A 24,783-nucleotide genomic window follows, 5' to 3' on the forward strand; every position below is an offset into this window, starting at 1 on the left:
CATATCTACAGAAAAATCTCATAGATGGTGCTGCTTTAATATTGTCTTGTCTACTTATATTCATTTAACTATGTTTATCAACTTAGTTACTTATATTGCGTGATTTTTATAGTGTGAAGCTAGCTTATATAGCATGGTTATTAACATAATAACAACAACATTCAAATATGCGTCGTTAGATTACACGTTGTTACGAATGCGTTGAGGAAATAAAGGTTCACTGCTCGTCCCCCGTAGGTGATAGCGTGATATTATGTAGCCTATATGTTGACCCTACTTCTTAATAATATTCGTGCCAAATGTGAACTAAATCCATGCGGTACTTTTTGAGTTTATCCCGGACATACATACAGACAAACAGACAAAAATTCTAAAAACTATATTTTTTGCTTTGGTATCGATTTTAGATCACACCCCAAGTATTCTTTAAAAAAAAATATTCAATGTACAGTTTTAACTTTCCTACCATTTTATTATATGTATAGATTATTCCTTACCCAACGTCACTGAGCTCGGTTGGCCCCCAGGCGGCACGCTGAAGATCTACGGCTCGTCGCTGTGCCCCGACGTGCCGTACAAGACGCTGCTGCTGTCGGTGGGCGACACGGCGGCCGGCGTGCTGCGCGAGATGCTGGACAAGTACGGCCTGGCGCGCCACGAGCCGCTGCACTACTGCCTCGTGCAGGTACGCTGTGGCCATACACTTCGTTACCACCCAAACGGATGCTTATGTACTTTACTGCGTGCATGCATCACTCTGTAATATCCCACTGCTGGGTTCTCCGTGTAGGAGAAGGATTGGAGCTTTATCTACCACGCCGCTTAACTGTGGGTTGGCGGATATGATCACTGCTATGAGTAACGATCGCTATCAGGTATTTATGATAACAACCGGGACCGACGGCTTAACGTGCTCTCTGAAGCACGCTGGGGTGACCCACAAGGAAGGACATTCAAGAAATATTTATACAAATACAAATATCTATGGAACCCGCAAACCGTCGGTGATTTAGGCGACTACTCGCACCATTACACCAGAGAGGCTTTTATGTATTTTGCTATTTAAATTAAAACACGTTTTACTAGAATATATTCTGACACAGTAGCTCAGAGTGTATATAATCTATGGAGGAAGAGGCACACCTTCGCAATCTTATCCCTTAATCGTTATATGTCAAGGACGAAGAAGTATTGCAGCTCAATTTATTCGTATTACTGAAAAATAATTGTGTTATTAAAAAAATAGATAAACTACTGGCAGTGGACCAAAAGATCTTTTTACACTGACCGAAACAACGGCTCACATTTGTTCCTGCTTTCCGTGCTTTGCTAAATAACTACCTATATTGAATTATTGTATCAACGTTTATAATGTTCAGAGAGTATCAAGTAATTATTAATTAGCAACAAGGTCCAATTTAAATTCTCATCATTCAAATTGCCTGCAAATTTTAAATAATTCCTTCTTTAATATATACTTTTATATTTACTAGTAGATCGTCCGAAGTGTCTTATAAATAATAATTATCTTATATATTATGTCATAATTTCTTATTTGCCATTGCCACCTTTTTTCACTCATACTTGTTTTTCAAGATATTTGTTTAAATCGATAGCTAATTAATTTTAATAATTGTAGTTGATTTATCTTGATTAATTAAATCTTCTTTTACTAAATATTTGACAAGGTGATTTCGTGTCTTAAATTTCTTTTGTCATGTCACATTTTTCTTACTGGGGACGTGTTACAGATGTGAGATATTTTTTGTATTTTGTTTATTAGAAATGATAATAAGATTAGTATTTTAGTAAAAAAATAAGACATTATTATTAATATTTATTATAACATTGAATATTAGTTTGATTGTTCTTAATAATAAAAGATCTAATTTATAATGCAGGTGGACACAGCTGATAATTCAGAATACATTCTAGAAGACGACGAGTGCCCGCTCGCCATCGTGATGACACATCCCCACCGCAGTGAGTAATGCTCCATTTTATTATAGATATATTTTGTTTTTATACTATTTCATTGCAACCATATAATCTTAAATATTTTATCATTACATTTATTTCAGTTAAATCGAAACTCTACGTAGATTTTATTGAGATACTTTCGCAATAAATTTTTTCATGTTTATATATGGTGCTCAAAAATTATAACGTAACTTTAGTCATTTTTGCGTAAACATATACTATAGGATTGAGTGGGTTATTGTTAGAATTTTTGAAGCGAGCGTGGGAAATTATCTGTGGCTCTTTCATCGTATTGATATTATTTAAAATCAGGTTCATTGGTCGGTTTGGTATACAGGTTTACGTTTTAATAGTTAGTAATAGGTTATAAAAAAAACTAACAACGCTTACAATAATAGTTTTTCAAATACACTTATGTGTCATTCTTGTCTTTTACCGTAGAATTTCCTGTTGCACTTTATGCACTACTGACCATTATTTTACTCTTTGTAACTTCTTTTGTTATTATACCTTAATGCGACACATGTAGTACAATGTTGTAAAAATGACAAAGATGTGTGGTTTAAGTAATTTTGAGTTCTTTTAGAGTTTATTAATTGGAAATGTTAATTTATAAATTACACATTTGATGTGTTGTATATTTTAAAAAGAATAACTTGAATTTCTTGTCGGTTTATCAAAGCATCAGTATTTTCATTCGGAATCTAGTAATGACTTCATATTGATCTTACTTATAACTTCATTTAAAAGTTAATTATTCTGTCAAAAAGCCATTCAAAAGAACTTTTGAAGCTTATTTGAATAAAGTATGTTTTTGATTGATTTTATAAATTGTATTTGAGAGTTCTAGTTACCTTAAATATGGATCGTAACACCAAGCAAATTAGGTTAAAATTGAACTATCGTAAAACACTTTTATGACTTTTTTAATTAAACTATAATTTTTTTTAATATTTGAACAACCATTGAACTCACTGGTATAATTTAAACCACACGCCCGGGACCTTATGCAATCGTAAAAGTGGTTTGCATGCAAATAAATAACCCATCATACAAACAAAAGTAATGCATATCAAATGGACTGGATTTGTTTTTAATTTAAACTAATACTTTCTGTTTTGTACCAGTGATAATGTTTTTACAATAACTTCCAGCTTTATTGTACCGAAGGCTACCGCCGTTCGTTCGTTCGTTCGTTCATAGGGCTCTTTGTAATAGTTATTACCATCGCTGTTATGGCGATTTATACAATAATTGACTTGTGATTTTTATTTTTATTTGTATTTGAGTCTGACGCAAAATTCTCATTTTTTTACGATTTTTAATAAATAATAGTAATAATGTTGTAATATATAAAAGGCAAGTTTGTGATTACAAGTACGAGCACCACTCTTATAGCCCAATAATTTCATCAAAAATTGAGTGGTATATTAAGTGGATACCTACCATAATTATTTTTCCTATTACACTCGTACGTATATCCGTTATTAGTTCACGTACTTAGGACTACGTAACTATGGTTTATTTAAAACCAGCTGTATACTGCGCGCGTTGCTAAGCTTTTTTATTGGTCGTACCACCTCAGAAACATTTGTGGACACATGCACAACACTTTGCTGAAGGTCATGACATGATCAAATGCATAGTTTACGATTCTATAAAGGACAAACATAATTTTTTATGTATACATATATTTTCGTTTATAAATATCAAGATAATCATAAAATAATTTTAAAAAGTTTGCCAAAGCAGCAGTCATATGAATATTGAGAGCAGACTCTTTCGGCGGTCGGAAACTGTACTCAAATGAAATAACAAGTGTTCTAGCACATCTAGAAGTGTTCAGTTACATGTATTTTTGCATGTAATAGCGTATTCTTAACTTGCGGCAAGCAGCGACATGTTTTTATTACATGATGTATTTCGAGTAGGCTTTTCCTACACGGCTAGCGTAAATAACTCGACACTTTCGTAGCTCGGTTCTCTAATCATGATTAATGTTTAATCAAAGTATATAATCCGAGGCTGTGTTAACATTTGCGAACACTTTTATAATTATGTTAATTTTTTGTTTCTCTTGAGACATTTTATTTTGTTTCTAATTAAAACTTAATTTAAAAAATTTGGAACGGCGAATTTCGTACTGCTACTTTTTTGCGTGATTATATTTTTTTTATTTTCTTTTATACAATTTTTGTATTGACAATCATGAACACAATAATTGTGTTTGCTCGCAAACGAAAAAACCGAATTCAATTACATCGTCAAGTAATACAACGTAGGTAGACGAAAAAATAGTCAAGTAAATACGCATTATCAAAGATTACTCCTAAAGTTGTAAGCAGATCTCGATGAAATTTAAATGTGACCACATGATAAACATCGACTTTCGATTAAATTAAAAATCATCAAAATCGGTACACCCAGTAAAAAGTTATGCATCATCAGATCCTAGTTTCCTTATCACGGTACCAAACTAGGGATATCTCCTTTCCAACAAAAAAAAAGAATCATCAAAATCGGGTCATAAACGACGAAGTTATCCCCACAAAAATAAAAAATATATATAGTTTGACGAATTGAGTAACCTCCTCCTTTTTTGAAGTTGGTTAAAAAAGAAAAGTAGTATCCCATGTGGTGTAATAAAGAAGTTATACGCGAATTTAATATACATTTCGGTGATTCATTATTATTTATACTCATATACACAGATAGATGTGAAAGTTTGGAGGGATATTTGTTACTTTCACGTAACAACTTCACGTCTATTAAAATGCGGAATAACAAATTATGCGTATAAAACTGCGAGACACAGTTGAATACCTTATATACCTTAAATAAGAGAAACAAACATAAATATGCTTAGTTTTTATGAATAGTTACGATTAGTAATGTCTTTATCTACTTTGTTCGTTGTTATAGAGTGTTATGATTAATATGGTAATTATTACTCTAAGTGATTAATTAACCTTATGTCCACCGCGGATGTTCTTAAACGTTCCTAATATCTAGACGTATTTTTTCGAACTAAAATATTTAAAGGGTTATTTATACATGACAAATATAAAGAGCTTTTAAACTTAACATTAATTTTAATGTATTTTAGCAAAGGTGTTTTTTAACGAATTTTTATTTTATTTTAATACTGCTATGTCATTTTGTTATTCGCTTTAACTTTTCTATAACATTGTAAATTTATAGTTGTTTTTCAACTACTTCTACACTACATAAAAATTAACAGCACAACACTTGTATAACTTAATAGAGGTAACACAATTTTAGACTTAATTGGTACTTGTTATAGCCTAGGCCGGATTGTCTAAGAAATATGAAATTAAGTGCCGTTTTCTTTTTGAGGCTCGTACTTTATCTACGATACTACTTCATCACAAAAAGAGGTGGTTTTCAATACGTGTGTGGTCCCATTTAAATTTGAGCAAGATCTGAATAGTAATTTTGATGTATCATTATTAATTTTTATTATTAATTAAATAATTATGTGAACTTTCGTTACTGGTCAATATAAATTGGAGTCAGTTGTTTTTCAAGTTTGAGAAAAAACAATCCCACCAAAAACATTTTCATGTAAAATGTTGCCAAGACGAGATCATATGGCTCGCACTGTCAAAAAGTTATCAGATCTCATGTAGAGCCAAGCTTCTAACTCTACACGTCCTAACTCTACAAGCCCTAACTTCATAAGATCTACACCTTAGTCAAAATATGTGGCTTGGCCGTTTCGCTACCTTCACGTGGGCGTAAGGTGAAAAATTTATTCACTGTTTATTACTTTTCTGTTATACAATAGTTCTATTAAAGAAAAAATAAAAAGAAGAATAATTGATATACATATAATACAAATAAAAATAAAAAGAGAATATATATATATATATATATATATATATATATATATATAAATGAGACAGGAAAGTCGTCATCTACAACATCGGCAGCCGGTAGTAACGAAACGGCCAAGCCACATATTTTGACTAAGGTGTAGAGTTTATGAAGTTAGGGCTTGTAGAGTTAGGACGTGTAGAGTTAGAAGCTTGGCTCTACATGAGATCTGATAACTTTTTGACAGTGCGAGCCATATGATCTCGTCTTGGCAACATTTTACATGAAAATGTTTTTGGTGGGATTTCACTTCTTTTTGTAAGTTGCTTATGACAATATTATAGCTGCATTTTACCTCCGACACATTTTATACCATAAATATCATCCAATCTCCACCATATTCGGTTGAAGCACGCTGTTTTTGATTTTATGTTGAACTGATATGCTAACGGACCTCCACCAAAACTTAAATACCAAAATTACACAATGTAAATTTTCGACCTAAACTAATAACCAATTTTTATTTTTATGTATTTTATTATTATTATTTATAACAAGGAGTAACTAGGAGTCCCTATATCAATTTTCAGACCTCCAGCATCAAAATTTGCGGAAGTCTCATACAAACTTCCATCCCCTAGTTTAAGGGATTGGGGGGTAAAAGTTCCAAGTTTTAGAATTTTTTTCTTGTTTGTGTACTAATACTAGCTTACATACCAAATTTCAGCTTTCTGGGACTTCAGGAAGTACTCTAAGAATTTTGATGATCATCAGTGAGTGACGAAATCGGGGTTTTTTAGATATCAATAAAATCTAAAGTATAAGAGCTATGTAATTGAAACTTTATATGTTTAATAAGTCCACTATTGACATTATATTCCGAGAATTTTGTTTATCTAGTATAATCCAAACCCAAGTTATGAGGGTTCAAAAAAACGACGAAGCACTTCGAGAAAAGATAGGTAGTGCTTTTCGTTTTTTTTTTTTTTTTTTTTTTTGTCTCGTCTTGGCGGGGGCACTACCGTGCCCCCAGATTATGTGGTCAATAAAAGTCTTACTTTGCAGTACCTGAGCAATCGAATGTTTTTGACAGTTTAAGAAATACAACATTTGCAAGCTTTTTTTGTGCCTTATGCATATAAGCGTTAATTATGAAAATAAGGGTCAATGCGTAGAGGTCACGTTTAATTACAATGTGAATGTTAATATGATATTTTATAAAAATAAAAAGGGTTTCGGTATTTCAACAATTCAGTCGGCGTTGAGTTAAATATCAATTTGAAATTTTAATGGACTTGAACTTATGTTTCCCGCATTAATTATTTTATATGTCAAAGTTCTAACAGCAGCTTGAATGAAAACAGAAGTCTAATTTATATTCAAATCAGCACAAATTTAATATTTTATATACAATATTTTATTCAAGCAATTTCAATTTAACTAATTCTATGATCGTTTTCTGATTGCAAAACGCGTGTTGGCAAATTTAATGGCAAAGCCTTGCGGTTGCGGTTTTGTCCTCCCTAAGTCCAGAAATTGTAGGTATTTCAGGATTAAGGAGTAAGGGTAAGTTAATCCGGACTTAAGTATATTTATATACACACATACTTTTGGGTTTATAAAGTGACACATCTCTTGACATCATCTCATTCAACCATCCTCGTCAACTTTTACATTTGTACAGATTTAAGATTTGAATCGTTATTTTTAATCGACTTCCAATAAAATAGGAGGTTTTCAATTCGACTGTATTTTTTTAAATGTATGTTACCCCAGAACTTTTTACTGGACTGATTTAGATGATTCTTTTTTCAATCGAAAGGTGGTGCTTTTCACGTGGGTACTATTTAAATTTAATCGAGATATGGCTAGTACTTTTTGAGTTACCTCTACTAATGCGTATTTGCTTGTCTTTATTAACCGACTTCCAAAAAAGGAGGAGGTTCTCAATTCGACTGTATTTTTTTTTTTTTTGGACCGTCGTTGTATTACATGTATCTCATAACTTTTTACTGGGTGTACCGATTTCAATGATTCTTTTTTAATCGAAAGCTCGTGCTTGTCTCATGGCATTTCACATTTCAATTTTATTGAGTTCTGGCGAGTCCTTTTTGAGTTATCTATAATTAAGGTTACTAATCTGACTACTCTTTGGTCTACCTACTACTATTACAGGGCGATGTAATTCTTGTCGGTTTTTTTAGTTTGTGAGCAAGCAAAATTATATATTCAAATATTTTATCAATTTTATAATTTAAATTTAACACACATTCTATTTAGAAAACAAATCAACTCTATTTTTATAATCAATTATATTTTTGATGCTTCTGTATTTTAATTATATTTAAAATAAACATTGAAATAGAGATTTTCTTTAGCAATGCTAATTGTGACGGAGTGAGAATAGTTTGCAACTACCATACCTAAATTTGCAAAGAGCGCTTCAACTTTCTGTCGTAAAATATAGAACACAATGCTTCTGGATTTTTTGTACAATTTAATTATATTTTTTGCTTATAATTACTGTTGTTTTTAACCGACTTCAAAAAAGGAGGAGGTTACTCAATTTGTCAAACTATAGGTATATATTTTATTTCGTCGTTTATAAACCGATTTTGATACATCTTTTTTTTGTTGGAAAGGAGATATCCTAAGTGTAGTACCATGATAAGGAAACCAGGATCTGATGATGGGATCCCAGAGAAATCGAGGGAAACTCTCGAAAATCCGCATAACTTTTTACTGGTCTACTGATTTTGATGATTTTTACTGTAATCGAAAGCCGATGTTTATCATGTGGTCACATTTAAATTTCATCGAGATCTGATTATAACTTTTGGAGTAATTTTTGATACTGCGTATTTACTTGACTGTTTTTTCGTCTACCTACGTTGTATTACTTGTCGATGTAATTGTTTCGTTCGAGTCGGTTTTTTTTTTATTTGCCTGCAAACACAATTATTAAATATACACTCACAGACAAATTAACTGCTCATCTATAACTCATAACTCATCTATAACATTCTACTCTGGTGCAGTGGTACGAGCAGTCGCCTGAAACATCGACGGCTTGTGGGTGCGATTTTCGCATGGAATGGATATTTATATATGTGTACAAATATTTCTTCTCGGTTTGGACTCTGTCTTTGTGGGTCTCCCCACCGTGCCTCGGAGAGTACATTAAGCTGTCGTTCCCGGTTGTCATCATTAAATACCTAATAACGATCGTTACTCATAGTAGGGAACATATTCGCTAACCCGCCAAGACGCCTATGTCCAGCTGTGGGATGTTAGTCTGAATGCAATGCGAATGCTATAACATTCGTCGCTCTATTTTCAAGTTCTTTACTACCATATGATCAACTGTTTTTTTTTTTTTTGTCAAGTTGATACTTTTCGTTGATACTATAGATTAAATACTTATAATCTTATTCCATTTCCTAAAAACGTTTCACTGCTGGAATTTTTTCATTTAGTAGTTAAACGATATTGTTGCAGTTGTGTTACGGTGGTGACATTTCCTGTTATTTTCCGAGCTATATTGTGCAAATATTATTAGTACTGAATAAAAGATAAAATATGTTCTTAAATCATGAAGCCACATAAAAACTAAAACTGCAGCGTTATGTAGTCAATTATAGTATTGAATTTAGTTTATTGTTATAAGTAGTAGTTGTTATTGTCGCCGTTGTTATTTCAGCTAAAGAATTGAACATATGCATGAGAAATAATGTCATCGTTATTTGCGCCTAAATGTACGTACAAGTAAGTGTAATCCATCGATCTTTGTATCGATAGCGGCGAGTCGTAGAGCGAAACTAGTTTTTCTCAAGTCCGTGGTCATGTCAAAGTTATTCGCGCGTAGACTTCTGGAGCGAACAATGCTCGTCGTGTCCCACAATGGGAATACATCAACGGGAGAGCGCGGGCGGCAGGACGCGGCAGTCGTCTCGCAGACGTCGCGCCGCGTGCCGCCCACTCCGCGCTCCTTTCCGAAATGGATTGGGGCATTCGTCGTAAGTTGGACCAGAACAAGTATTACTAGCGCTCGCGGCTTTTGTACCAACCGATTCGGTCACTCTTGGCGCTGTCGCCGCGATCGAAACCGATAGTAAACAAACGCATGTGGCATCGCAGAGTAGTCCGACCGGTGTGCCCGCAGATGCCGGTCCACTTGCCCGTGTTGGTATTTTTAACTCGTTCCGCGGTTCGATGCCCGTTCATTCGCCGAATCAATATGCATAATGCCGTCCTTGAAGGTTTTATTTTTCAAAAGTTTGAAACGTGCCTATGATCTCTTAGGGCCATTATTTTAGGTAGCCCGAACTTTCGCCGAACACTCGTAAGTCACAAAACTTGTTTTGAACTTTGCTACGCATGATTTCGTTCACTTTCTTATCTTACGGCCACTTTCTAATCCACCGTTTATCGTTGCCAATAAAAAATGTCACAGATGTAATCGCGAACCAGTTTTATTTGCCTCGACAAAGGACACGTTTTATAGACCGCTAAAACGGAGTCTACAGTAATTGACCTTTAGATTTTGCGAGATCATCCCTGATGTAACTAACTCTTCGTATGCACGTAGCTCATGTATAGAGCAAAAAAATATGCTGTTAATAATTATATCTTAATCATACACATGTAATAACAATTTACACTTCAAACTCTTAGGTGTAATGTTAATTCTTAACTGACTATATATTCCCCTCAAGCTTTAGTCCTACACCTTGTTGTTACGCTTTTATGCTTTGTCTTCAAATTGCTATGCTGCCAAAACTTAGATATAAGTTTATATTTAAAGAAATAAACACCAAAATCGTGTTAGAACTTTTTAATTGAAATGATAAGTTTGTCGTACTGCTTATCTTTAGTTATAACCGTTTCATATAATATAGTTCTAATACATGTTTTACTATGTAAATATATTCACTATATGCATATAGTGAATATATTTACATAGTATTCAGTGCATTATAATGTTGATTAGTGTTTGATATACTTATTATTTTTATTAAAAACTTTTGATGTGTATGATTTAATTATACGCGTATACAAAAATTGTTACTTGTATATAATTGACCCGATAACCCTATAAAACACATCACAAGACAAATAGGTTGATATTAGCTCGGAAACAAGCCTACGGAAAATTGGTGCTATAAACCTAAGTCCGCACTACCACAAATCACATTGTCCTAATAACGTAGCCTGAGTAACGTTTAAAGAGTTTGAATAACATATTTGTAACAATTAACATTTCTTCTGTTATTACAAGTTTTTAATCAAATTAAAAAAAATTAAAATCACTCAATTACTCATTAAAATGTGGACAATGTAAAAACGAAATCATATTTATGATGATTTCTGGTAAACATTGGTACAAATTGAAAGAAAAATAAAATAGCAATTATTACTGTCTTTTCTTATCTCCGCTAAATCAGAAATTATCTGGATGAACAAAACGTCTCTGTCGGGAGCAGATGATGAAAACATATTGAAAATTATGCTACAAAACTCCATTTTATAGGTGTTTTTTTTTCTGAATTACAAAAAGTAGAGTAAGACTACTTTCGAATTATTTTACGTAAATTTGTAAGTATTAATGTATCGTGTTTTGTAAGCGGAAAAAGATATTATTACAAAAATATGTACTATTTAAAGAATGAAAAACGACGTGAGGCTTCTATGGACCCCGGTCGGAACGAAGTTTCTTTCGCTTTTTGGTAGACGTTTGCTGTACAGTAATAATTTATATTGTAAAATATCGAGTTAACAGAGTTAAATTGCACTATTTCTTATAAAATATATTTCAGTCAGTCAGTCAGTTCAGCCTTTTGCAGTCCTCTGCTGGACATAGTCATATTTATTTCTCCAAGTTTGCGCTTAAAATATATTTATTTCTTTATAATTGTTTAATGTAAAGAGTTAAGGTTAATGTGTAAAAAGCACAAAGCTGTACATGAAAAAAAAAAATTAAAAATAAACAAATTAAACACTGAATGACGAAGGATAATTTAACTAACTAGTTAAATTATCCTTCGTCATTCAGTTCAGTCAACCCAGAGGTTGAAATTCGACCATAATTAAAAATTTAAATCAAAGAAAACAAAAAAATTATAATAACAAAGAACGTTCTTTTTTTCAAAATTTTCAATTCGAGTACAGACTTTGACAGTCAACAAAAGAGTATAATAAGTATGCATGTGTGTTTAAAATACGTGGCAGTGTGTGTTATTTTTTTTATTTATTTAATATAATTATTTGTTCTGCACTATACATATACTAAAAGTGTACGAAATTTCATACTCCCCAGTCCGCGCCATTTTCGTAAAAAGGGGTACAAAGTTTTTGCTTCACGTATTAATAAAAAATATATAGATAACAAATAAAAATTTAGGAAATTGAAATTTTATAACGAAAGCTAAGCTATATTCAATCATCATTTTCAATCACTGTAACAGTTGGTATTGGTAATAACTAAAATATGACATCTATCGTTGTGATCTAATTTTATACTAGGTATAGCAAGAAGTGTCGAGAAAAAGTTTTGTTACGCTTTTTTCGATCTCGCTCCCATCCCGCTCAAAGCGTGTACCACGCGATAAGGAACTTAGTTCCAAGAAAAAAATGTTTTTACTGGTTTGCAAATAATAACCGCATCCTAATTTCTAACACTTATTTCTTACTACAACAGTATTCATATTTAGTTTCTATACACGAGGCTGGGTTTGAGACTAGTGCTGGCCCAAACTCATTTGAAATATTAGCGTATAAGTCCCACCCACAGTACAACGCTCGCTCACTTCAGGCCACTGAAATACACGAATGTCCCAATAATGGTTTATTGCCAGAACACTAATCTTTATATCATCGATGGGTTAAAAATATCTGTAATGGCAACAGCTGTCTGATACACGCATTTTATATTAATAAATATCTAGACTTAGGTCGGGAATTGCATCCGTGACCCTCTATCAAAAAGCAGGCAACTACAAACTACGCCAATGTGTCAGTCAAGTCGAAGAATGAGGACAAAATATTTTAAATATATGTTTTTGCCACGAACATGTTACCGTTTCTTGCAGAATTCTAGAAGCTTTTTATTCGACTTCCAAAAAAGGAAGACGTTCTCAATTCTATATTTTTTTATGGATGGGTGGAGCTATTTCGATGTTTTTTGTAAAATTGAAAAGTGGCATGAAAATTAAAATGAAATATATCTGTAAATGAAATCATTTTTTAATTTAATTGAGATCTGAAAAGTACTTTTTGAGTTAGGTATATCTAATAATACGTATTCACTAAACTTCGTTCGTGTTAATTTCTGTTTTCGTCGACTTACGTTGTATTATGCCGGATAACTTCTCACTGAGTATACCGCTTTTGATGATTCTTGTTTTATTCATAAGCTGATACATGTCTTGTAATCCCATTTAAATTTGATCGAGATCTGTTGTTGTTGTTGTATTTAAGTAATCTTTGATAACTCATATTTACTTGACTATTTTTTCGCCTAGTTACGTTGTATTAGTTATTTGTAGATGTAATTGAAGTCGGTTTTTTTCGTTTGCTAGCAAATACAATTATATTCTGTGCTATCATTGATCAGAATTCTTAGTATTTTTGCACTGATAATTAACAATACCAAAACGTAAATAAACAAATTAAGAGTTTTTTGAATAGAGATGAATGCTTAGCGAATTCTAAATTAAAATATTTTCGATTTCGTATCTGGTTCCGTATTTATATGAAACCCTTTCATTAAATGTCTGTTCATTTGTTTCGGGGCTGTATCTAGCATACAAAACAATTTTACTAAGAATCAACTTCGTATTACACATCAGTCTATACGACCACACTTTGTTCACTTGTTTTAAGTCCTTATTTTTGAAATCTTAGATATTTGAAGAAATAATTTAGTAATAACTGATATTTTAATGGGTTAATGACTTATTGTTTTAACCCTACAGTTTGACTTTAATATGGTCTTGTACATAACGTTACTTGATCCTATTTTTGAAAGTTGGGTTCAGACCACCGAAATTTATCAAATGTGACACGAATTTTGATCCAACCCTAATAAAGTAAAACACTAGAAAATTTCACAATTTGATTTGTAAAACGACGATTCGAATAATTCGAAAATTCAATTATTGCATAAAGCTGTTTTTGATTTTATTTTACGTATCACTGACAAAATGCAAATAAAATAAATAAAAGGAAATCATGTTATGTAAAAAGTATATTTTTTTTTGCGATTTTAACATGAAATTGAAAATAAGAAATTTTAAAAATTGTACGCGTTGAAGAACTGAACAATTTGTCTTCGAGCCCGATTTTATTAGATCGAAATATGTCAATGATTTTTCTACATTATAAAATATATTTTACTAAAGATATTTGTATAGATATTGTAAGATATAACGCTACGTTTCAGCCTGTAATATCCCACTACTGGGCATAGGCCTCTTTCCCCATGTAGGAGAATGATCAGAGCTTAATCCACCACGCTGCTAGGATATAAAACGTCTTACATATAATATTATACTAATCAAAATCCGAGCAGGTACAATAAAACGCAGTGAACCAACGCGAACCGTCTCTTGAATGATAGAATTTGAAAGTAATTAGCATTATTGACCTTAAACTAAATTACCATACAGAATTTCAATGAAAGTACGATGAAGGTTTTGCGTACATTACCTTGATTAGAAAACATGTTTTTAACATGTTAAAGATTCATTATATATTTTTTTATCGTATTACATTTTCAAACTTAAAAAGAACGTAATAAATGATATAATATAACATTTGTAAACTCTACATTACTCCCTAGAGACTCATTCGTTCATAAGTAATTCGTTCGGAAATTCCTTTTTCGATGTTGTCGACGTCACATGCTGTAGCTGACGTCCGGAGTGACCGGGAATCTAGATATGAGATCCTATCAGTTGCAAGTGACGTGAAAGACGGAGCCTCGGACTACAAAGGGTTGAATCATCTTCTACTTTAAATCGTACTTTTATGATATTGAAAATACTATTCAATTATAGAATAGTTCAGTCTTTATTTGTTATTCGTATTTTAGCGTTATGTACATCATTATCATCTTATATAAATAAAAATGAATGTTGCTTAGCGCAAAACTCGAGAATGGCTCGACCGATTCGGCTAATTTATTTTTTGTGTGTTCTTTATTTGAAAAATTCTTTTTGTGTTGGATAGTTCATTTCCTGAAAAAGTCTAGACTATATAATATTTTAATGCGATTTGTTCTCATATTTATTCGGGTGAAACCGCGGGGCTCAGTTAGTTGATAGTAAAAATAGGCTTAAATCGTGCATTTTCTTATATTCAACGTAGTGTGGTTATTAACGCACCGTACGTTATAATGTTATTGCTAATTATACTCGAGTAAAATATAAAATACCTATTTAGTCCTTTTCGCAGAGATTTTACGCAACTTGTTTTTTGTCACAAGATATCCCACTACAACCCAGAATAATAGTCCAATTAATGTCTTTTATCAACGCCAAAATGGTACTGTATTTGTGTAGTATTTTCAGTACTCTTTGAAAAACTAAAAGATTTAATACTAGAATCACGCACCGCTGATACCATACTACATATGCTTTTTCAAATTCGTCTAAATAGTATATTTAAGTCTGTTTAAATATATAATGGTATCTCCTTTTTATTATACAAAGAAAAAAATAAGCTAAATCGATATATTTGATATTTGTATTAAATAATAAATATAAGAGCTAAGCAGAAACTTTTCACCTAATTATAACTTGACTGCTTCGAAAATATAAGTGAGTTAAAGAGCCGAGATGTATGTTTAAGCAATTCGTGATTGGTTGGGGGAATAAGCGGAGAAATTCCTATTTGTGATTATAATCACTTATATTATTCAGTGACATCAATATATATATCATTAAAATGTGTATATTACTAACTCTCGTTGATATTTAGCTTGCATGGAATGTTCAGTTTGTTTTAATATTTTTCAGTATTTATACTCAATATAATCTGGGGGCACGGTAGTGCCCCCGCCAAGACGAAAAAAAAAAAAAAAAAAAACGAAAAGCACTACCTATCTTTTCTCGAAGTGCTTCGTCGTTTTTTTGAACCCTCATAATTTGGGTTTGGATTATACCAAATAAACCAAATTATCGGGATATGATGTCAATAGTGAACTAAATAAAACTATAAAGTTTCAATTGCATAGCTCTTATACTTTAGATTTTATTGATATCTAAAAAACCCCGATTTCGTCACTCACTGATGATCATCAAAATTCTTAGAGTACTTCCTGAAGTCCCAGAAAGCTGAAATTTGGTATGTAAGCTAGTATTAGTACACAAACAACAAAAAAATTCTAAAACTTGGAACTATTACCCCCCAACCCCTTAAACTAGGGGATGAAAGTTTGTATGAGACTTCCGCAAATTTTGATGCTAGAGGTCTGAAAATTGATATAGGGACTCCTAGTTACTCCTTGTTATAAATAATAATAATAAAATACATAAAAAATAAAAATCAGTTATTAGTTTAGGTCGAAAATTTACATTGTGTAATTTTGGTATTTAAGTTTTGGCGGAGGTCCGTTTGCCTATCAGTTCAACATAAAATCAAAAACAGCGTGCTTAAACCGAATATGGTGAAGATTGGATGATATTTATGGTATAAAATGTGTCGGAGGTAAAATGCAGCTATAATATTGTCATAAGCAACTTACAAAAAGAAGTGAAATCCCACCAAAAACATTTTCATGTAAAATGTTGCCAAGACGAGATCATATGTCAAAAAGTTATCAGATCTCATGTAGAGCCAAGCTTCTAACTCTACACGTCCTAACTCTACAAGCCCTAACTTCACAAACTCTACACCTTATTCAAAATATGTGGCTTGGCCGTTTCGTTACTACCGGCTGCCGATGTTGTAGATGACAACTTTCCTGTCTCATTTATATATATATATATATATTCTCTTTTTATTTTTATTTGTATTATATGTATATTAATTATTCTTCTTCTTTTTATTTTTTCTTTAATAGAACTATTGTATAACAGAAAAGTAATAAACAGTGAATAAATTTTTCACCTTACGCCCACGTTAAGGTAGCGAAACGGCCAAGCCACATCTTTTGACTAAGGTGTAGAGTTTGTGAAGTTAGGGCTTGTAGAGTTAGGACGTGTAGAGTTAGAAGCTTGGCTCTACATGAGATCTGATAACTTTTTGACATATGATCTCGTCTTGGCAACATTTTACATGAAAATGTTTTTGGTGGGATTTTCTTTTTTATACATATAATTCGTATTTGTTATTGATACCAAATAAATAACCGCAATTCACTTGACATTCATCGAACCTCCCGTAGGAATAAATAAATACATACATTAAGAGTTATTATATGTAAACATTTTTGAATATCATATCAAAAATTGGCCTTGAAATTGATTGATTGTAATTATATTGTTTCACTATCAAGCTCAACGATACCGATATTAGATATTTCTATTTGCAACCAGTGAAATCAAAAGTTCCAATTTATCTCTCACCCTAGCTTCAAAGATAAATAGGTATATGTTCGAATTGTAAGAAATAACAACGATGTTTTTGAATATAAAAATACTAGCTTCCAACCCCCGTTTTACCCCCTTAGGGGTCGAATTTCGTAAAACCCGTTCTTAGCGAATGTTTGCGCCCTATAAGGAACCTACCTGCCAAATTTTACCTTTGTAGCTGTTATAGTTTCGGAGATTTCGTGATGAGTGAGTCAACCTACCATCCCCCGTTTTAACCCCAAAAAGGAGTTGATTTCTAAAGATACATTAGTTGGACACCTTCTCACCATCTAAAGAGCGTACATTTTAAATTTCAAGTCTCTTACTTCAAAAACATATGACTTTCATACAAACTTGCAACCCTCGTTTTACCCCCTTAGGGGTCGAGTTTCGTTAAATCCGTTCTTAGCGGATGTCTCCGTCCTATAAGGAGCCTACCTGCCAAATTTCAAGTTTATAGGTGTTATAGTTTCGGAGATTTCGTGATGAGTGAGTGACCTTTCGCTTTTATATATATTACTAGCTGACCCGGCAATCGTTGTCTTGCCGCTAAACGCTATTAAAAATAGGGGTTGATGGTAGAGGGTTGAAAATTTAGGGTTGTATGTATTTTTTAATGTTGTATCATAAAAAAATAAAAATTTTGTCTAAAAAATAAAATAAAAAAATTTAGGGGTGGACTACCCCTAACATTTAGGGAGATGAAAAATAGATGTTGGCTGATTCTCATAGATACCGGATAAGCACAAAAAATTTCATCAAAATCGGTCAAGCCGTTTCGGAGGAGTATGGCAACGAAAACTGTGACACGAGAATTTTATATATTAGATAGATTATAGATTAAGGCAATTTATTCCTAAAAAGTTGCTAAGATTAATAGTAAAGATGCTTGGTTATATTTTACATCAGGCTATCCTTATCGGGACCAGACCTGGTCCTGATAGAGCTTGCCGGATCTGGCATGCCTCATTCTATCCTGGTCCGGTCCAGATACACGATCTGGTTGAGCCTGATTTTTTTTTCTACCTGGGGGGGAAATAAGAGAACATATGTGATTTTTGTTTATTTGTACTGGATAAGTTCAATAACTTGAAATTTTCATTCACTAATAGAATGTTACGTTATCACTTAGTGACATAGGCTATATTTTAACGGGATAAGGTGGAACAGTCAATATTGTGTAATCCACGCGGGTGAAGCTGCGAGCGGATGGCTACATATAAGGAAAATAGTAGTCTATGGGTGTGAGAATAGTAGTATGGGGGTAGTCTAGGTAGTCTATTACTATGGTTCCGTATCTTTCCGACTGATTGTCTGTCTGTTCATTCATCAACCAGAAGATTTAAAATTGAAATCGTCATTTATATCATCAATGAAGAAAATATATACGTAATATAGCATGTTTTTGTCTGTGTGGTTACGGCAGTAAAGAATATAGCCACCTACTCTCTTCTCGTCGGTGTCGTTCCACTACCACATTGGAACTTCAAAAGCCGACCGCTGCTGGGATAACCACCCAACTGCTGGTTTTGAAATACACAGGCCGAAGACGGGCAGCAGCGTCTTCGGTGCGACAAAGCCAGCCCTGCTGTCACCAACCCGCCTGCCTAGCGTGGTGACTATGCGCAAAACACATGAGTTCGAGCCGTCTTTGGCGTGAACTTGTGGAGGCCTATGTCCAGTAGTGGACTACGATAGGCTAAAGTGATGAATGATGATGAGAATGTTTTGGTCGCCGTTTTTGGTTTGATATTTAAAACAAACACAAGCTTCTTTATATCATATAAATTGTGTAATGGCGTTATATGTTGGTTGTAAAAGTTTTAAAGGCAAAGTTTATTTTATTCTTTTTAGCGAATTTAAAATAATAGCTTGTTTTTTAAGAAGTTTTTAATTTTTTTTCTTTAGTTGACCAGGTTTCTCAGTCAGCAAATCTTTTAATTGGATACCCATATCGCAGGAGCGCATTAAAAGTAACTAGTTCGCCGTTTTTTTTTGCGTTGACGCCATAGTTGAATTTAGAATTACGTCACGTAGTTAAACATGCATTGTCATCCAAACTAAATATGTATACAAAATTTCACCCTAATCGCTTAAAGATATATGCTTTCAAAATTAAGTTGCAAGAATCCACCCTAAAAACACAAAATACCTACATACATTACAAGTTAAATAAAAGCTTTTAATAATTGTGTTTGCTCGCAAACGAAAAAAACCGACTTCAATCACATCGACAAGTAATACAACGTAGATAGGGAAAAAAATAGTTAAGTAAATAAGCGTTATCAAAGTTTACCTACTCAAAAAGTCGTCATCAGATCATCTCAAAGAATGATCAAAACCGTTACACCCAGTGAAAATTTATGCGGTGTAATACAAGTAGGTCGTAACTCGAAAACCGCTTATCAGATCTCAATTAAATTTAAATAGGACCACATGACACGCACCACCTTTTCGATTTATAAAAAACCAGTCCAAAGTTCTGGGGTAATTAACATACGTTAAAAAATACAATCGAATTGAGAACCTCCTTTGATAGAAGTCGGTTAAAAACGGTAGCTCGCTACTGCGATCAACACTATATTTAATGTTAGACATTTAAATCGTTCTTTAGAATAATAAATCTTTATACAATGTACTGGTTTTTAAAAATGTTATAAAACATAAAAATGCTGCTAATATTCTGTACATGATATCCTTTTTGATATCTTAGAGATGAATGTGTTAGAGAAAATTAAAAATACCTAAACTCCTGCTTCTATTCGACAATTTTTTTTTTGTATTACTTACTAATAGTTTGCCTTTTGCTTATTACTTACCGGTATTAAAAAGGATTAAGTTTTCATTGAAACCCGACTCCTAGTCTATAAGAAAACGTTGTTTTTTATAACCATTATTTCCTGAGAGCCGAAAACTATGTTAGAAACAGATCACGTCCCACTTTCGCAAAGGTCACGTCCTAACGTCTATTACGTTATGAGCTCGCTACTGTGCTAAGGATAATGGAAGATTATTTTATTTACCTTTTGGAAATTATACGACGTATTCGCTTACTGTACTGTACCTGCCTTTATTATATTTGAAACATTTTACAGATGCGGGTAATATTTGATAATTAATTTTGTAACTATAATAGCAAAAGCTTTTTAGAAAAGCTTTTAGTTCTAATATACACTAAGCTTTAAGATCGTTTCGATGTTATCATATACGTAGGTACGTGTAGATAAATTACTAATGATACTAGTAACTACCTCGGGAATTAGAGGAGGGAATACTAAAGCTCTTCACGTAACATTAATAATTTGTACTTAGTAACACTGGCTCACAAAAAAGTGCTTTGTATTTTAAGATTAAGAAATCGCAATTTGTTTTTAGTATCAAAATAAAACCATTAAATTGAATCCGTACACATATACAAACTTATAGCTCTAGAAGTTTTTGTCTTAAAAGGTTACTTAACGTTAAAGTGAACAACGAGCTTTTCTCTCTTGAACGTGGCCAAAAATCCGATAAGAAACCTCTTAAGTAGGAATCTTGTAACGATGACTTGAGCATCGGAGAAATAAGTAATTTAGATAATGATATTCATTTTATACACATTGATGCGTACCACACCGTCTAACTCATAATAATTTAAATAATTGGCTCTGTTAATATTATAAAAAGTTACGATTATGCCATTAGGCTTATTAAATTTGTTATACACATATTTTAAATTCAAGTCAAGCGATGGAAATATGCAGATTCATTTAGTTCTATGCTGCTGCAGTGTTGAGTGGCTTTTTAACCGACTTCCAAAAAAGGAGGAGGTTCTCAATTCGACTGTATTTTTTTTTTTTTTTTTTTTTTTTTTTTTATGTATGTTACATCAGAACTTTTGACTGGGTAGACCGATTTCGACAAATTTTGTTTTAATCGAAAGGTTGCGTGTGCCAATTGGTCCCATTTAAATTTATTTGAGATCTAACAACTACTTTTCGAGTTATATCTAATAATGCGTTTTTACTTGACGCTTTTTTCGTCGACCTACTTTGTATTATACCGCATAACTTTCTACTGGTTGTACCGATTTTGATAATTCTTTTTTTGTTGGAAAGAGGATATCCCTAGTTTGGTACCGTGATAAGGAAACCAGGATCTGATGATGGGATCCCAGAGAAATCGAGGGAAACTCTCGAAAATCCGTAATAACTTTTTACTGGGTGTACCGATTTTGATAATTTTTAATTTAATCGAAAGCTGATGTTTATCATGTGGTCACATATAAATTTTATCGAGATCTGATAACTACTTTTTGAGTAATCTTTGATAACGCGTAGTTGCTTGACTTTTTTGTCGTCGATCTACGTTGTATTACTTGTCGATGTAATTGAAGTCGGTTTTTTTTTCGTTTGCGAGCAAACACAATTATGTATTCAGAATACCGCTCAGTAGATACTACTTGAACAATTTTTATTTTACTTAAAGCTTTGTTAAAGCTAACAACTTCTTAAAAGGAATGTTAATATGATATTTTAATGCTGGATATTAAACATGGATACAGTGAGCGGTATTATTGTTTTAAGTTTTCTCGATTCATGCATAATCAAGAACGTCCAGGTCGTTTTATTCAATACTGTGATAGTAGTGACCTACTATTTTGTTTATTGACCGCGCAAACATACTAAATACATGCATATACATGTTCACTGGACAATGAACTAGCCACTCCTGCTGATGGTCGATCGATGGTCTACGCTAGATTAAAGAATCAAATATGTTATTCAACCCCCTTTAAACCTTGGAATATGTAATATATTTTAATGAACGGAGTACACATCAGTTTAGTACTATTCTCTTAATCAGTACGCATGTAAAAACTATCAAGACGTAAAACTGTTCTAGGCAAGAATAAAATTATCGTAACTTTGTTACGCTTTTCAACAACCGCTCGTAGTGGTACGGATGCCCTGTACGCGCTTAAACACCGGAGGTTTGCGGGTGCGATGTCAGCTCGGAATGGATATGTGTACCAATATTTCTTTTCGGTTTGATTGTCTTTCCTTTTGGGTCTGTCTCCCCATCGTGCCTCGGAGAGCACATTAAGCAGTCACCTGTACACCTGATAGCGATAGTTATTCATAGTAGGGATATATATCCACCAATTTGCCTTGGAGCAGCTTTGTGGATTAAGCTCCTAGGCCTATACCGAGAAGTGGGATGTTACAGGCTGAATCGAGAATCGTGATACGCTTCTGTAACTTTTAGCAAGGATTCATTCGATATTTTTTTATCAATCATTTTATTTTTATATTTTTCTGACTTCGGTTAAAGCTATTGTCCTATTATTAGGAATGTTTGGATATTCCACATGCTATTGTTACTTTTGTTATTATATTTAATTATCAATTGGTTTCTTCGGATGGCGACGACGTAAAAGCAACAAGTCAGACAATTAGCTAAACTCCACGCGTCACGTAAACGTTATTTAAACACGCACGAGGGGCGGCGTATGGGGTCGCCATCCATCTAACCTTATCAATATTGTTTTTAAAAGTGTAATATTTTAAAGGTATTGAAAAAAGATAATTATTTAATACTACTTAAATGTTTAAGTAAGTAAATAAATAACAAAAAATATTAGATAGATAAAAAAAAAAAAAATAAAAAAAAAAGAAAAAAAAAAAAAAAATACTAACAAACCAATTTAACTTGCTAACTATTGTTTTCTGGAAGAAATAAAAGGCTTTTTTATTTTTATTTTATTTATTTATTTAAATGTTTGGTTAATATTTTACTATGACTTACTTTTTTTTATACATATAATATGCTTACAATGCTTACTTATGTAGGTACAAGCTACAGATACACGTTCATTCGTCATTGACGCGTGTTTTTAATAAATACACTTCAAAAAAAAAAAAGTGTAAAAGTTTAGTAAAAAAAAAAGTTTAGTAATATAAAAATCACTCCAGTGTTTCACGAGATCATGAAAATACTTTTAAAATCATGAAATAGTATAATAAAGCAAAGTGTATATTCGCCATTTTGTGTCGTTTTATATGTTATATATCAGGTATCTCGTAAAACATTTGATGTCATCGTAAACATGCAGCAGTTTTGTCTCGGATGTCATTGGACCGCTAACGACGAGATGGGCGTTGTATTAAATTTGATAGTAATCTTGGTTAAAAATTTTGTTAATTTAGTTTAAATAAATATACAGAGATTTTTTTTAAATATCGATTCCATTTTGACACATTTTATGATTATTTTTATGAGCTGAGATAGCCCAGGGTTTAGTGCGCACACGTAATAAGAAACACTAGTTTTCTACTCCGTGAGTGGGAACAACAGATCTTACTTATCATTAGTATTCGTCAGGCTAGCTGCGCTAAACTTTGAAATTTTTGTATTTATAAATTCCCATCACAGTCGGCGTTGAAGAAAAACATCGCAATGGAGCAGCGTGACGAATTAAATGCCAATCCTTTTATTTAATAAATGTTTCTTTCATAATGCAATACATATTTAACGACGTTTTATATAATTCGTTATCAAGGCTATGAAATGTGTAAAATTATAAAAAATACAATGTTCAAACAATACAAGTCATGCCGAGAGGTTCTGTTAATAACCTAGTAACTGGTTACTAATTCCTTCTTTTGTTCTCTAAAATCTGTTTAATATTACGTACTTACTGTTCAGATGACATAATTCGAAAAGCATTCCTGCTTACCGCGAATGAGAATGAGAATTATCGCTCCGAAATAAGCAGCTATAGTCTATACAATTAAATTGAGATTTAAATAAGCTCTGTCAACAAAATTTGTTACAATTGTTAGTACATTTTCTTGTATTAATTAATTCACTTATTTACTTTCATTTCTTCTCAGTTTCGCTTAGAAGAAAAATATAAAAATGTTCTTAAAGATAAGATAATTGACCAGTTGAGCCCAAAATGGCTTTATTGTAGAAGTACCAGTTATTAGAATGTATCTATACAATATGGAATATACATATAAATGAAAACTGAATTGTCTGTCTGTGATTTCAAAATAACGATATATTTATACGATACTAGATCATAAACAAATTATTTTAAAAATGTTATCTGTTGTCTTTCTGTTTGTCCGGGCTAATTTTCGGGACGGCTGAATCTGAATTTTTGTAGGACTTTCTCTGTAAGATAGAGGAATTCAATAAAAATCAATATATTATATACTACTTAGTACCTAAAAATTTCTGCGAAATCGGGGTATACGCGGGAAAAACCGGGTTTACCGCGCGCCAAGCACATTCCGCCCTGATAGATATGAAATAACCAAACTTATTTCTATTAAATACGACAAACCCCAAAAGGTTTAAATTATAAAAAATATATATAAAAAATAAAACATGTAAATAGTGAATA

At 32.5% G+C, this 24,783-nt stretch overlaps 1 protein-coding gene across 1 annotated transcript in view; it reads left to right on the forward strand.

Annotated features, from left to right (window-relative positions):
* LOC123654747 (afadin) overlaps positions 1–24,783 on the forward strand; it is an 82,140-nt gene that overhangs the window by 29,227 nt on the left and 28,130 nt on the right. Inside the window, 2 exon segments of the mRNA XM_045590631.1 lie at positions 528–685; positions 1,902–1,983. Of these exon segments, the coding sequence (XP_045446587.1) occupies positions 528–685; positions 1,902–1,983 (240 nt within the window).

This window comes from Melitaea cinxia, chromosome 6, assembly GCF_905220565.1.
Source record: "Melitaea cinxia chromosome 6, ilMelCinx1.1, whole genome shotgun sequence".
Taxonomy (NCBI): domain Eukaryota; kingdom Metazoa; phylum Arthropoda; class Insecta; order Lepidoptera; family Nymphalidae; genus Melitaea; species Melitaea cinxia.